At 40.1% G+C, this 13,796-nt stretch overlaps 1 protein-coding gene across 7 annotated transcripts in view; it reads right to left on the bottom strand.

The window, feature by feature from the left end:
- FASTKD1 (FAST kinase domains 1) overlaps positions 1-13,796 on the bottom strand; it is a 22,251-nt gene extending 8,455 nt beyond the window's left edge. Inside the window, exons 1-10 of one of the 7 annotated variants that reach the window (XM_075028501.1) lie at positions 13,715-13,791; positions 11,924-12,918; positions 9,921-10,007; positions 8,456-8,960; positions 8,024-8,092; positions 6,022-6,147; positions 4,442-4,840; positions 3,175-3,285; positions 1,877-2,008; positions 388-874 (exon numbers count right to left, since the gene is read on the bottom strand). In XM_075028501.1, coding sequence (XP_074884602.1) covers positions 388-874; positions 1,877-2,008; positions 3,175-3,285; positions 4,442-4,840; positions 6,022-6,147; positions 8,024-8,092; positions 8,456-8,790 — 1,659 coding nt within the window. In that variant the 5' untranslated portion in view covers positions 8,791-8,960; positions 9,921-10,007; positions 11,924-12,918; positions 13,715-13,791. Of the gene's footprint in view, positions 1-387; positions 875-1,876; positions 2,009-3,174; positions 3,286-4,441; positions 4,841-6,021; positions 6,148-7,266; positions 7,370-8,023; positions 8,093-8,455; positions 8,961-9,920; positions 12,919-13,714 lie in introns of those variants that run through there. The other 6 variants (XM_075028502.1, XM_075028503.1, XM_075028505.1 and 3 more) reach the window with 6 other exon arrangements.

Raw genomic sequence — 13,796 nt, 5'->3', positions numbered from 1 at the left:
CAAAAAGATAGGCTATTGGGGAAATCCCCACAAGAATGAGTAATGTAAAAATAGACACTGTGTGATGTGACTATTTGTAAAGAAGTTAAAAAAAAATAATTTAAGATGGTAAAATGTAAAGCTGAATGCAAAGGATTATGGTTGACCTAACACTGACTGACAACAATAAAATAAGAAAGGAAAATTAAAGAGACGTAAGTGCAAATTAATATACATGGAATCAAAACAGCTTTGAGTGAACATAGAAAAAGATGAGCTCCAAATCAGGTACACTGAAGAAAACCCTTAGGAACGCTGTGTGGATTCTGCTCTGAAACACATTAACTACTAACCTGTCCTTTCTTACTGAGTAACTTACACAGCAGATAAAAAGAAAAACTGTAATACCTTGTCTATATTTTCAACAGTCACAGAAGCTATTCTGTCAAGTAATGAAGGACAACGGTGGTTTGTTTTTATGAGAAAAAAAGACAACTGTAATACATTTGCCCATGTTATTTGGTCTATCAAGCGTTGACACATGGCCACAGTTTCCTCACTGAGGACTTCTTCAAACCACTCTCCATTCACATGTGTAAGTTCTTCCAACAGAAGATTTAAGTTGTTGGCTTTCTGAAGCCTCTGAAATCCACAGTCATTTAGTTTTTGCAGAAGCTTTACACATAGCTCAGAACTGTTTTGCCAGTGCAACTGATCATAATGATTCCATTTGACAAGAGCAGTAGCAATGCAATCCAAATGATGGAGCTTGCATTGAGGCAGAACTGCTGCTGCTTTGTTTATAATGACTTCCTCCACTTGAAAGGAAGGAAGCATGGCCAGAACACGAATTATTGCAGCAGTATCAGCAGGCATGACACTAGATTTTAGAAAACTGGAAAAGAGACAGAAATTAAAACAGACCATCAGTACTGACAAAGTGCAAACATTTAAAACAAGCAAATAACTTACATGCATTAAAATTATATTTTAAAAGTCAAAAGCTGTACATTAAATATAACATAAGTAGAATATTAACGACATGGTAGAAATTCACACAGTCAGTGACTACCATCTTTTTTCATTGAGATTAACTTCCAATTTATTAAAAATTGAAAAAGGGAAGAAGACAGGGAGCATCTCAATCAGCTGGTGAGGCTTCAAATGTTATTGATAAACACAGAAGTCCTTAGTAAGGGCAAAAGGTCCATCTTTGTTAACACAGTCTGTGGGTTTCTGGGCCTGGATAATTTCTGTGACTTCTGTCCTGGGGAGCATCAGGTTCTGAGGTGCCTGAGGAACATGAAGGCATCATCCTCAGAAAACATGTACAGACAAGGCACTGCATTCTTGTAGAGGCTCAGCAATGGAAGCAACAGTGGCAGATCTCTTCTCCCACGATTCCAGAAATGGTTTCCCTTTCTATGTTGCAACTGTACAAGCCTGAGAACTGACTAGACAGTTCTTCAACCAAAAGAAGAGTACTTCTGCTTCACACTTTCACTTGTCCCAACCATGGCATTCTTACTGTGTATTTTTCATTATTTGTTCCTTCAAACATCAAAGACACTAATACCTACCCTTCCTATAAGGTACCAATCAAAATTTCCGGTTCAATGTCATTATATTGCAGCGGCCAAGGGGCGAGGGGCAAAAAAATCTATTTTTAAAATATATCATATCTATTAGCGGATACTAATGGGTCTATAGTCAAGACAATATCCACTTCCTATCCTCTGATTTGCGTGTTTGATAGAATCAAATACTTCTAACAGTTTGTGACTTCTTCATATTTTATGGAAACAAAACAATCTAATACCTTAGCTGGTTATTTAAAATATTAAGTAGACAACTGTTTAATACTTAAATAGCTACATTTCCAAGAATACACACTTACCCTAATAATAACATTTTTAGTTTGGCAAACAGCTCCAGATCGTGGCAACGCAACACCACCAAGTACTGCGTTAACTTTACCAACTGTATTACATGATAGCTATCCAAGTGTTTGTGCAGAACAGAAGCCATTCTAAACACAAAGAGAAAAAGATGACATGGTGTTATGCTAATACAGAAGATGCCGCAAAACCCAATATCATGCATGAAGAAGGGGTGTCCTGTGGTGCACAGTATCTAGGTGGAGGGTTGCACACACCTGCACTCCTTGCCACCCTAGTTTTGACAGTGTTCCACTACGACACAGCAGCCTCTCTCCACCTAGTGAATTGCAAAATTAAAGCCCTCATCACAGCAAAACAGCTACTTCACTCTAATAATTTCTGTTGCAGATTTTACAATCAGTTAAATTTAGAGCAGACCAAGAACAGGATAAACAAGAACAGCATCACTAGCCTCAGCACCACTGTACTCACTTATCTAATAGTGGTTGCTACAGCTATGTTGGTCTAAAGCTGCAAGAGAGGGCTAGATTTGTAGGGAAAGATAATACCTTAAGACCTCCTTTAGACAGTGAGATTCAAGGAGAAACACCATGAATTCACATGGTCTTCCCTTTCTCTTCACCACAGTACTACTTGTCCTTTTTCTTCCAAGGATCTATTTGGGTTCATGCAACCACATTCAATCCAGCTATTGCACACAACCTGCATTTAACTCTGCTGCATCTGTGACATATCTGATGCTACATCTTCTGTGTCCAAAATCTCAACTGCTTTTCCATTCATTGTATGGAAGATATTACCTCTCCCTATAAACAACATTCAGTCTACAGCTGCAAAAAATCTGGTCCAGGTTCTTAAAGACACAAGAATTAATAGTTTAAAGTAGGGCACAATGACTTCTGAAGAAACAATTCACATCAGTAACAGGACCTCTTAGATAGGACACATTGTCTACAATTTACTATATTCTCATTTGTCTCACCAGTTTACAGTAATTGTTATAGGCTATGTTTCCTCAAATAGGATGACATATTTGTAAATAAGGCAAAAATTATATTACAATAACTTGGTAGGGTTGAAATGCCCTTCTATGAAATCCCTAAATTGCCTCAATTCTGGGTCAAGCTGCAAGATTCTAAAATCTGTAATAGCTAATTATATATAGTGTATATGGATTTGTGTGCAAGTGACACGCTCTCCAGTCCCAACTTACTGGATATTATATAGTTTTTCATACTAAATGGAAGCAGTTTACCTAGAGAATATCACTTCTTAGTAGTATATAAAAAATTACTTTTTGAGTAGATGAGAATTTCTGCATTTCATTTTCTGCATCGTTTTCAGTATTACCAATACTTGGTAACTGCTAAATTCTTCCGCTATGCGCACTGCAGTTACTAGCAACCTAAAGAGGAAAAGAAAAGATAGATTTTCCAAAGAAAAAACAGTTGAAAATCTCCAGCAAAGATTGCAGCCATTTTCTTTGTCTAGGAGGGAAAGAACCAATAGACTACTTCAGGAAATACAGGAAAACAAATTCCCCCAAACTACAGACCTTTGTTCTGTGGACCCTTCTTCTAAATGGTTGATCTGTATGGCACAGATAAAGAGATGTGAGTGTGTCAGATCAGTACATGTTGCTCTTATGCTAGAAACCAGTGAGCCCAACAATTCTGAAAGTAGACAAGAAGTAGGGAAGGTACCCTAAGACACTAAACAATTCACGATCAATCAGCAAGTTACAGATAACAGAATCAAACATGAGTTGAACTGGCTCTGGGGCAAATAAAGCCAACACCTTTTTCTACCTCACACTGATTTTTACCAAAAATAAAATAAATTTTAAAAAAATCTAGGAAAAGCTTTTGGAACTAACTCAGCTACGGCAAAACCAACACAGGCTTGCAGTATATCCAGATCTCTGAATGGAGGCAAATATTCATGAAGAAAAGTCTGAAAATATGACTAACAGTAATTAATACAGCAAATTCTGCCTAAAACTGCAAACTTTGAGAGACCCATGACTAATACCACCCCCAAATAGGATTTTGTAGCACAAGAAAAACAGACAGAGAAAAATCTGCCCCACAATACTATGGTCTAATTGCTAAATAAATGCTGAAGTGCTCCCTGCTGACAACCTTTCATACAGAATAGGATGTACAGCAAACTGGGATAGGTAAGACTTGGGCTGTTTCAGCTACTGTCAGTCTTGAAAAAGCAGCACATACCACTGCATATATTTCTCAAGGGAAAGACAGAAAAGTTTTTTACTACCACCCACTCTGAAAGGAAGGCTGTAGTCTAAGAGACAAGAGCTGCAAGATGGCTTTGCATAACAGCATTCAGATACCCCTTGATTACTGGATTCAGCTTTCTATGCAACTGTTTTAAGACAAACTGCTATGACAGTGTTTCCATAATGAAATAACACATTGCTACACAGTTGCAACTAGCTCAGCTCACAGACAGGCTCAGAAATTCCTCCTAACGCCAGTACATTTTTAATTTCTGTGCAAGACTACATATATATCATTAGACAAAACTGTTAATTAACTTACCTTTCTCTTACCTTGGGTCCTGCCATAGGCCCAAGGATAAAAAATAATTTTGCAAAGGTTTCAGGATCACAATAAACATCTATATTTTCAGAGAGTAATTGTTTAGCAACCAGGCGGAATTCAGCATTGTCAAAACCCAGCTGCTCGTACAGCCCAAGAATAAGACTTATACTGTGTATATCAAGATGGGAGGCACTTTTAAGGAAAATCTTGTTGCATTTTTCTAGCAATGGATGATATCTCAGTTTAACATTTTGAAGAAACTGTAGTATTCTTTTGGCATAGTTGAAGTGGACTTCATCCTTTTCTTCCAAGAGCTGTCCAGCCTTGTGTAATAATCGATCTCGAAAACGCTGTGAGATAACATCAGAAATGCTGATCATCAAAACTGACAAGATCCTAAAAAATTCAAAAGATTTTATGCTTACACATTGAACATGAAAAGTAATAAATTTTAGATTTCTTAAATAAACTATGCAAAGAAAGAAACGTTAGTCAGGGTCTTGCTGGCTTCTGCGTAAAAAGGAATTTTAAATCTAACACAGAAAAAACAGATGAGCAAAACCCATTTCTCCTACTAAGTAAAAATTCTGCTTTCAGTGAATTTCTGAAACAACTGGATGTTTTCAACCATCCCTTACAAAGTTGTATGCAATGAAAGTGTTTGCCTAAGGCAAGACCCTCACTTGCCTGATTCAAATTTGCAAAAAGACCTTTAATGTTCAATGGAAACTAAAGAAACCCAAACAATTCTCAAGTGACAGAACGCAGAGAAGAGTCATTGTCACTCCTAAAGAAAGAATTCCTTGTTAAGGGAGTAAAACTTATGACCACAGGGAGAGTAATTTCTGTAAAGAAATGCAGTCCCATTCTATGAGTTTCATAAGCAGGCTCCTCACATCCGCAAAAATAACTGTTGGAACTGCTGATGCTATATAAAGCAGAAAAAAGGAAGAGCAGCCTTTGCTATAATGGCCCAGGGAGAACAGAGGCAAGAAAAAGAAGCTTGGAGTTCTTTGACTAGGGCCAGGTTTTAAGTAATTTTAATATTAGGGTAATGCACTAGACATGCTAGCAAGAGAATTGATTAATTCAACTTGACCAAAACAAAAAAGAAATGCTCTGAAGATAAATAAAAATAACATTGCTTTAAGAGTCCTTATTGCTATTCACAACAGTAAATTAAATCCATGTCATAGTAGAGAAACTATCAATGTCAAGGAAGAAAAACATCTTCTGGCGAGTCAACAGTCTCTAAATTCCAAAAAAAGTCCAAGTAAAATTTAGAATCCGGATAAAGCAATATCTGCTGGTTTTCCATTGTAAGTAGAACATTAGTTTTAATTAAGTGTTTAAGTTGGTTATAAAGAAATTCTTTGCAAAATCATTGGGAAAATGCATTTGCCCAAGCAGACCTGTCCATGAAAATCAAGGCATGAATACAAATCACCTCCTTCTCACAAACCCCAAACTGAAGAAAAGCAACCTCCAATTGAGAAAAAGGGAAAGTGTTCAGCAAAGGCAGCCCAGTAATCGTGACATATTGCTTCTTCCACTACTCATTTCATCCTGACACTTACCTTATATCCTGTATAGAATCCAGTTTCATGTCCACAATATGAGCTACCTGGCCAATTACAGGACTGAAATGTCTGTGTCGCTTGTATAAACACAGTGCGAATTTAGACAGAGCTGGCAAACTAAGCCTGTCAAGACATCAAAGAAAGACAGAATATTTACCTTTTATTTCTAGTGAATAAGTAAAGACAAAAATCTACTTCAACAATTATATAAAAGACAAGGTTATATTCAAATTACAAAACAAGGAAACAAAATAAGCATTTTCTATTTGGTCACCTTGGGCTTAGCCAAAACACCTAGATATTTCATATTAAAGCATATTGTGCATATGGAGCTCTAAAAAACAAACAAACAAACAAATAAAATCAGAGTTCCTCATTTAATCAGACCAACGTAAGAAATCTATAAAGATTACATTCTCAAGCAATGATGTGAAATAGTTAAAATCATAGAATGGTTTGGGTTGGAAGGGACCTAAAAGATCATCTAGTTCCAACGCCCCTGCCACGGGCAGGGACACCTTCCACTAGAACAGGTTGCTCAAAGCCCCATCCAACCTGGCCTTGAACACTTCCAGGGAGAAGGCATCCACAACCTCTCTGGGCAACCTGTTCCAGTGCCTCACCACCCTCACAGTAAAGAATTTCTTCCTAATATCTAACCTAAATCTACTCTCTTTCAGTTTAAAACCATTACCCTTCGTCCCACCACTACACTCCCTGATAAAGAGTCCCTCCTCATCTTTCCTGTAGCTCCCCTTTAGGTACTGGAAGCTGCTATAAGGTCTCCTCAGCGCCTTCTCTTCTCCAGGGTGAACAACCCCAACTCTCTCAGTCTGTCCTCACAGGGGAGGTGCTCCAGCCCTCTGATCATCTTCGTGGCCCTCCTCTGGACTCGCTCCAACAGGTCCATGTCTTTCTTATGTTGGGGGCCCCAGAGCTGAATGCAATACTCCAGGTGGGAGTCTCATGAGAGTGGAGTAGAGGGGGAGAATCACCTCCTGTGACCCGCCGGTCACACTTCTTTTGATGCAGCTCAGAATGCAAGTGGCTTTCTGAGCTGTGAGCACACATTGCCGTCTCACACTGAGCTTCTCGTCAACCAACACCCCCAAGTCCTTCTCCTCAGGGCTGCTCTCAATCCATTCATTGCCCAGCCTGTATTTGTGCTTGAGATTGACCCGACCCATGGGCAGGACCTTGCACTTGGCCTTGTTGACCTTCATGACATTCGCACAGGCCCACCTCTCAAGCCTGTGAAGGTCCCTCTTGATGGCATCCCTTCCCTCCAGCACGTCGACCGCACCACAGAGCTTGGTGAGGGTGCACTCCATCCCACTCTCCATATCTAAATGAATGTGAGCAATTTATTACCTGAATGTTATTTCGTGTTCAAGCTACACTGAATTTATTTACTTGTCAAGATGCCCCAGGTGTTAAGCTGGGAGAGGCAATTCTGTGATGCTGGTGCCAAGATTGACACTAGCTTCTGCCATTAACCTGAGATTAAAGAATGAAAAGTACAATATATATTAAAAAAATCAAAACCCAACAAAAAAAACAACAAAAAACACAGAGGGAAAATGTTGATGTTTTAATACAAAAGGTTTTTTACTAAAATTGAGACGAACAGGGTCCAAACCACCATTTGAGGTGGACAGTAAACACTAAGTTAAAACCATAAATATTAAAACCTGCAATTTACTTCAAACACATAAATCTACACAGACAGTGTATTTCAAAATCTTAAGCGTCTGTCCCCGTTGTTGCTGTATCTGAATCTCTCAAGCATTTGCGTACCAAAGCCCGTCAATACTCAAAGCCTCCATATGTATAAAAATAATTTTCAAAACCTTCAAAAATACAACTGATATTTAAAATACTCACAATAATGTTTAAAACATCTCGTAAATACTCTTTTGAGAGCTCTGTGTAGCCTCATGTGAAGCAAATCACACTTGCAACTTATACCTTTCACAAACCATAGTAGTACAGTACTTGCCTTTCTAATCTTTTCCATGCCTCTGTAACAAGCACTTCTGCTAGAGAACTGTGGTCTTCAACATTGAGCCTTCAGAAGAAAGACATAATAGTTTGAAGTTTGCTTCTAAAGTTATAAAGAAGACATATGTCCTTTCATTATTTATCATAATGTTTTACTTTTCTATCGCTCCCTCCATTCAGATTATAAATATTTGTGCATTAATAATCATAACTCCATTTACTGGGAGTGCAAAACTGATCAGTTCTGTCTGCATCTCAAAAACTGAGGCACAGGACATTAAGCTGTCTGTGTCACACAGTCAGAGTACAGAAGCTGGGACAGGGAAGTCTCTCAGTCTCCTTACAGGATGGCTTTGTAGTCAAAATTCCATCTCTTTTTACTACCAAATACAAAATGTAGAGATGTGGAATTCAACATAATGCTGCTTACCTCAGAATACTATACAGGGTGTCCACTATGGCCTCATCTTCCATGTGTTCCACCTTGTTTTCTGCTAAAATGCAAAGGGTAAGAAACTGGGAATGATTTCTTATATAGTCACTAGTCCTTAAGAGAAGTGGCCTCTTCTTTTGCAATTGCCACAGCATGTTCAATGCAATTCCCACATGTTTTTCAGAAAGCCTGGCCTTGTTCCTTCCAACAAGGTTGAACACTTCATCTTCATGGGTGCAGCTATTTATCTGGCTCAAAAGCAGATCACTACTCAGAGTCCGAGCTTGGTAATGTCTCAGCGTAAACAAGCAAGCCTGCCTCAAACAAAGCATTTTGCTATGCCTACCAGCTATCTTTAAGGCATCCAGAAAGATTCTTCTTTCACTTTTCACAGTAAACCATGTTGTTACAAAGAACAAACTCAAGTATTTGAAAAACAGAAGATCATTTTTCCTTCATCCTGTATGGTCACTGTATTAAGAAGAACTCGGTTCTGAGGTACCTGTAATGAGGTAGAATTAAAGCAGTTAAGTACAGTCATTAACTACTAGCTAAAAATCAATGCCTCTACTTTTTAATGTTCTGAGTAAGGTAAGCTTGAGATGAACCTACAGCCTGGATTCTTCTCAGAGAAGGTCCCAGCAATGAACACTGACATGCTCACAAGCACTAAGAAAAGTCAGTCCACTTGGCAAGTTTTCAAATTTAGAAATCTGCGTTTAAAAGGCACATGTACTATCATGCTACTACTTAGAAGGCAAAGCTGAGCTTTTTAACATGCAGGCGCTGCATGACTAAGTCAAGTGAGGCTTCCTCTCACTAGGCCACTCCATAATTCCAAACTGGGGTCCAGGAATACAACTGCCAGAAAATACAACTATTGGTGGTAAAAGGAAGTGAGACAGCAAGAGCTCCTAAGCTGGCATCACTGGATTCCTCTGGTTCTGTATGTGCATCCATCCCACAGTGATATCTACTGCACCTCCTGTCTATGAACCTCTCCCAGAGTTTCCTTTCCACTCTGCTCTCTTTAGTACATGTCTAAGTCTTGTAAACACATGAAGATTTTGGTATATGACTTCTAGTCAGGAAGGCTGACCACCTTTGTAATATAGGATACTGATCAGTCACCACGTATCAGGTGAAATCACCCACTGCACAAAAGAAAAGCAACGAAATTCCTGAAATTATAGTGCAAGCTACAGCCTTGTCTACTGAAATTTGGTAAGTATTAATTTGTTTTCTTAATATATCCCCCAATTTGTACACAGTGCTAACAACTATGTGTTCTACAACCTACAACATTGGTTCCAAGCTGCGAACACAAACCACTAGTAGCAAATGTTGTGGTACACCAAAAAAGACCCATCAAATTCCCTTAACTCAGAGATCATCGAAAAGTCTAGAATTCTTGCTTTAGAAGATATAATCATTAACAACAACAATTATCAACGTACCATACCTTCAGCAAACTTGAATGCTCTTCAGCTGTAGGCATGATTCCATCAGTGTAATATTATCAAGGCAATGGCAGCAGTATGCACTAGGTCTACTCAGAAAGAAAAAACCTTCTTATTTGAGCAATCCACATAATGTACTGAAATAATTTCACAAAATTGGATATAGTTGGATTTCTTCTGATGTCTGTACAATCAGCTTCAGAGAATAAAAAGTCATTCTGACACATTGTACTACACTACTGTTGCTGATGCTGGGGCAGATACAAGGAAAGCTAAAATGAAGTAATTTTAATTTATGATCTGTTACAATACAAAACGTTTTCTTCCATATGCAAAATGAAAGCATACAAAACCAAAAGGTACAATTTTTCCACATATTCTGTATTTAGTACCTTTTATAATAACAATTTGCTTTATAGTCCCTTTTCAGAGACTGCTTTTATTGCTTCTGTTTGTTCCATACAGTAGTTGTCTTTATAAAGAATTTATTGCACTTTATCACTGAGAAAAGTTGTGTGACATTATTTATTCCATGTAAACTCCATAAAAAGTATTTTTGGCTTTTCCCTCTCAGTACACAGCCACATGCTTTTAGAAGTAGCTGGGACTTCTTATGAGATTTTATAATGTGTATTAAATAAGCTAAAATACAGGTTGGTCAAGCCACCGTTAAATCACAATCTAGTAATCTTCCACAAAGTCTCAAGTACTAAATTAACCACATTTATCAGACCATTTCACAATTTTTTTACCCCACAGATTTTCCAGTTAATTAAAAACACTTTTTCTGTTCCCTTTTGCCATGTAGATGCATGTAGATGGAGCAAATCAGATACAGTGACAACAATCAAAAGCCAAAGTGATTGTCTGTTCCACCTACAGCTTCTAAGCAGAAGCTGCAATACAGAGTTATCAAAATTATTGCACTATACAAACTACCTGGTTTAAAGAGAGAAAAAAAGCATTTGCCCTCTAATGACACAATAGTAAAGTACAGCTTGAAAGCCAGCATAAATTTTTAACCTTTTTGTATGACCACATCCAGAATCCTAGCTGCAAATGAACAAGTTTTTTTTTCTTAATCCTCTTTTAGAGAACTAAGACAGCATTAGACAAATACCTTTAAGAGAATACCGATATATTGGAACTTGGTTTTAAGATTTCTTGTGCTGTATTATAGAACATTAAGCAAAGGCTTTTTATTAGTGTATTTTTGCTTTGGTTACTATTCCTCTATTTTCACATGTCCACCCGATGGGAAAAAAAGCTACAATATAAATTCACCTTTACTCCCCACAGTACTGGCAAGCTAAGCTGCCAGAAGACAGGATGAAGTACGTGCGTGAAGACAATATAAAAACTTCAGGCTCAAATAATTTCTTTGTAAGCCCAGGTAACACATCTTTCTCATGCTGCAGTGGACCTTGCATCCCCTATCCTAATGACTGGGAACCAGGATCTCTATCTAAAACAGCCTGCAGGAAGTTTCCAAATATTTCTTTCTGGAAGGTAATTTAGCAGATGCAAACGATTTATCACAAACCTGTATGCAATTTTAAATTGTAGTTAATTCTAATATCTTATAAAAAGGAAATCAATGGGAAATGTTGGATGTTTTGAAACTTACAAATACATAGATCAAAAATACGAAATTTGTATCTGCTTAAAGAACTATTTCTGAAGTGTTCTACTCACCATGCAAAATATATGCTAAAAGGACAAGAAATTATTTAAAATCATTTCCTATCAGTCAATACATGCATTTTCGAGGCTGTATTACAAACTACAGTGAGCCAGTAAGTCTTTCTTCCACAAAGGAGAAAATGTGGACACCCGCCACTCCTCAAGTGTAAAAAGTATTAAAGATTTAAGTAACTAAGCGTTAAAAGAGCTGCTTGTGCGGTACGGAGGGGGGTCACCCGTCTGCCAGAGTCACCTCAGTTTTCGTCAGCCTTGCCGTGGGCAGTACAACATCCCTGTCACACGGGTACCAGCAGCGGCCTACCTCACGTCCCGCCTTTGCCCCGCACTGCCTCCGCGCCGCGTTGCTGCCGGGTCACGGGCGGAAAGCCCACCTGCTCCCACCTGCGGGTCGCCTCCTCCTTTCCTGCGTGGAGATTCTAACCCAGAAGCGCTTCAGAAGGAGCGGGGCAAGGGGCTAAGCCGCCACACAGGCCTCAGGGCGGCGGTGGCGGGCGGGGAGGGGGCGGCCAGGGCCCCACTGCCCCCCACCCGCAGGCAGGCGGCAAACCGCTGCGTTAGGCTCGTCCCCCGCCGCCGCCCGGCGCTCCCTCGGCCACGTTTAGTCTAACGGCGGCTGCGCTACGCGCGTACCTTGTGGAAGAAAAAAGGCGCTGCCATGCTCGGCGGGAGGAAGCTCCGAGCCCGGCCCCCCGGAACCGCCTCGCTCCGCCGCGGCCCCAGCCCGCCCGCGCCGGCAGCCGCCGCCGGAGCGCATGCAGCAGGAGGGCGGCGCTGCCCCAGCCCGCTCTCTCCTCACGCCCGGCGGAGAGGTGGCGGCGGCGGCCTCTGAGGGGCGGCCCGCGGGGCGCCCTGCGCGCCTGCGGAGGGGCGGCGGCGGGCACGGCCCAGCTGCCGGCGGGCCAAAGCCGCGGCCCCGCCTTTCGGCCCCGCGTGTGCGCCGGCGGGGCGCGGGATGCGTGGAGTGTGCTAGCGCTGGCTTAAGCGAGGGCTACTGAAACGGCAAAGTCCTGCACGCAGCTAGGTTCAATAAGAAAACGGAGGAACCAGTGTCGTCTGCGTACCTTCTGAGACCTCCCTGCGGCCGCAGAACGCAACCTGAGAAGTCCTTAGCTTACTTGTTCACAAGACCCTCGCGATGGACGCTGCTCGCTCAGAACAAGCGGGGGTGGTTTATCCTCAGCGCTCCATGTGCCTCTGCGCTGTTACTCGCTGTGCCTGTGCCTCAAGACAGCATTTCCCACGAGCTGAGATGTCAGGGAATGTAGGGAGAAAGGGGGAAAGTCCAGCCTGTTAGACCTTCCAAAGGAGATAAAAATAATAATAAAAAAGTTCCAAGGTCATCTTGATTGTTGAGGTTGTGTTAATAAAACCAACATTTATGTAACACATTCTGAGGGGAAAAAAAAATCCTCCCTGCCTAAAAAAATCACAAAGGGACTTAAGTTCAGGAAGGGTGAAGTTCAAGAGTTTGCTGTCACTGTACTGGAATTAATATTATTTTATATTATAAATTTTTTTTTATGCTTTGAAGAAAGAAGTTTAAAATGTGTGAGTTCTGGAACACAAATCTAACATATGTTGCAACATGTATATTGCTTATGTTGTTTGTATACATACAGCTCCAGGTCATCTTTCTGGACCTTTTCTCACCACCAATAACAAAGACACTTGGATAGAATGGTCACAATCTCCAACTGTTCTAAAACTCTATCTAAAATCACAACCAGAACTATTAACATGACCAATTTTGATGAGCTGTTTTGCAGCAATCTATCAAAGGGGGGTTTTTTTACTTTTTGTCTGTTGTTGATTGTATGTGTACCTCCTATATCGGATGCTTATGAATATGGAACTCACTCTAATAAAATAGCCCCTATTTTATTTATTTTAGGTCTGTAGTGTTTTAGAAAAACAGCACGTAAAATTTTTAACTGGATTTGTAACAATTGTTCTAACCATAAAATTTATAACTGGAACAGCTCCTGCACCCTTCTGCTACCAAATCCAGATCGCCTTAGTTACAGTCTCCACAGGCATGCAAGTAACAGTGAGACCCAAACCCTGCCAGGTGATCTCAAAGGGTGGCACTTACCTCTTTCAAGAATCTCAGGCCTTGTGCAAACTCACATAAGAACTCCAAGGCATCTGATCTCCCACTTCAGAGGAAAACTATT

This window comes from Buteo buteo, chromosome 5 (assembly GCF_964188355.1).
Source record: "Buteo buteo chromosome 5, bButBut1.hap1.1, whole genome shotgun sequence".
NCBI lineage: Eukaryota > Metazoa > Chordata > Aves > Accipitriformes > Accipitridae > Buteo > Buteo buteo.
The sequence above is the reverse complement of the archived record's forward strand: the minus strand, read 5'-3'. Positions and strand labels throughout refer to the sequence as shown.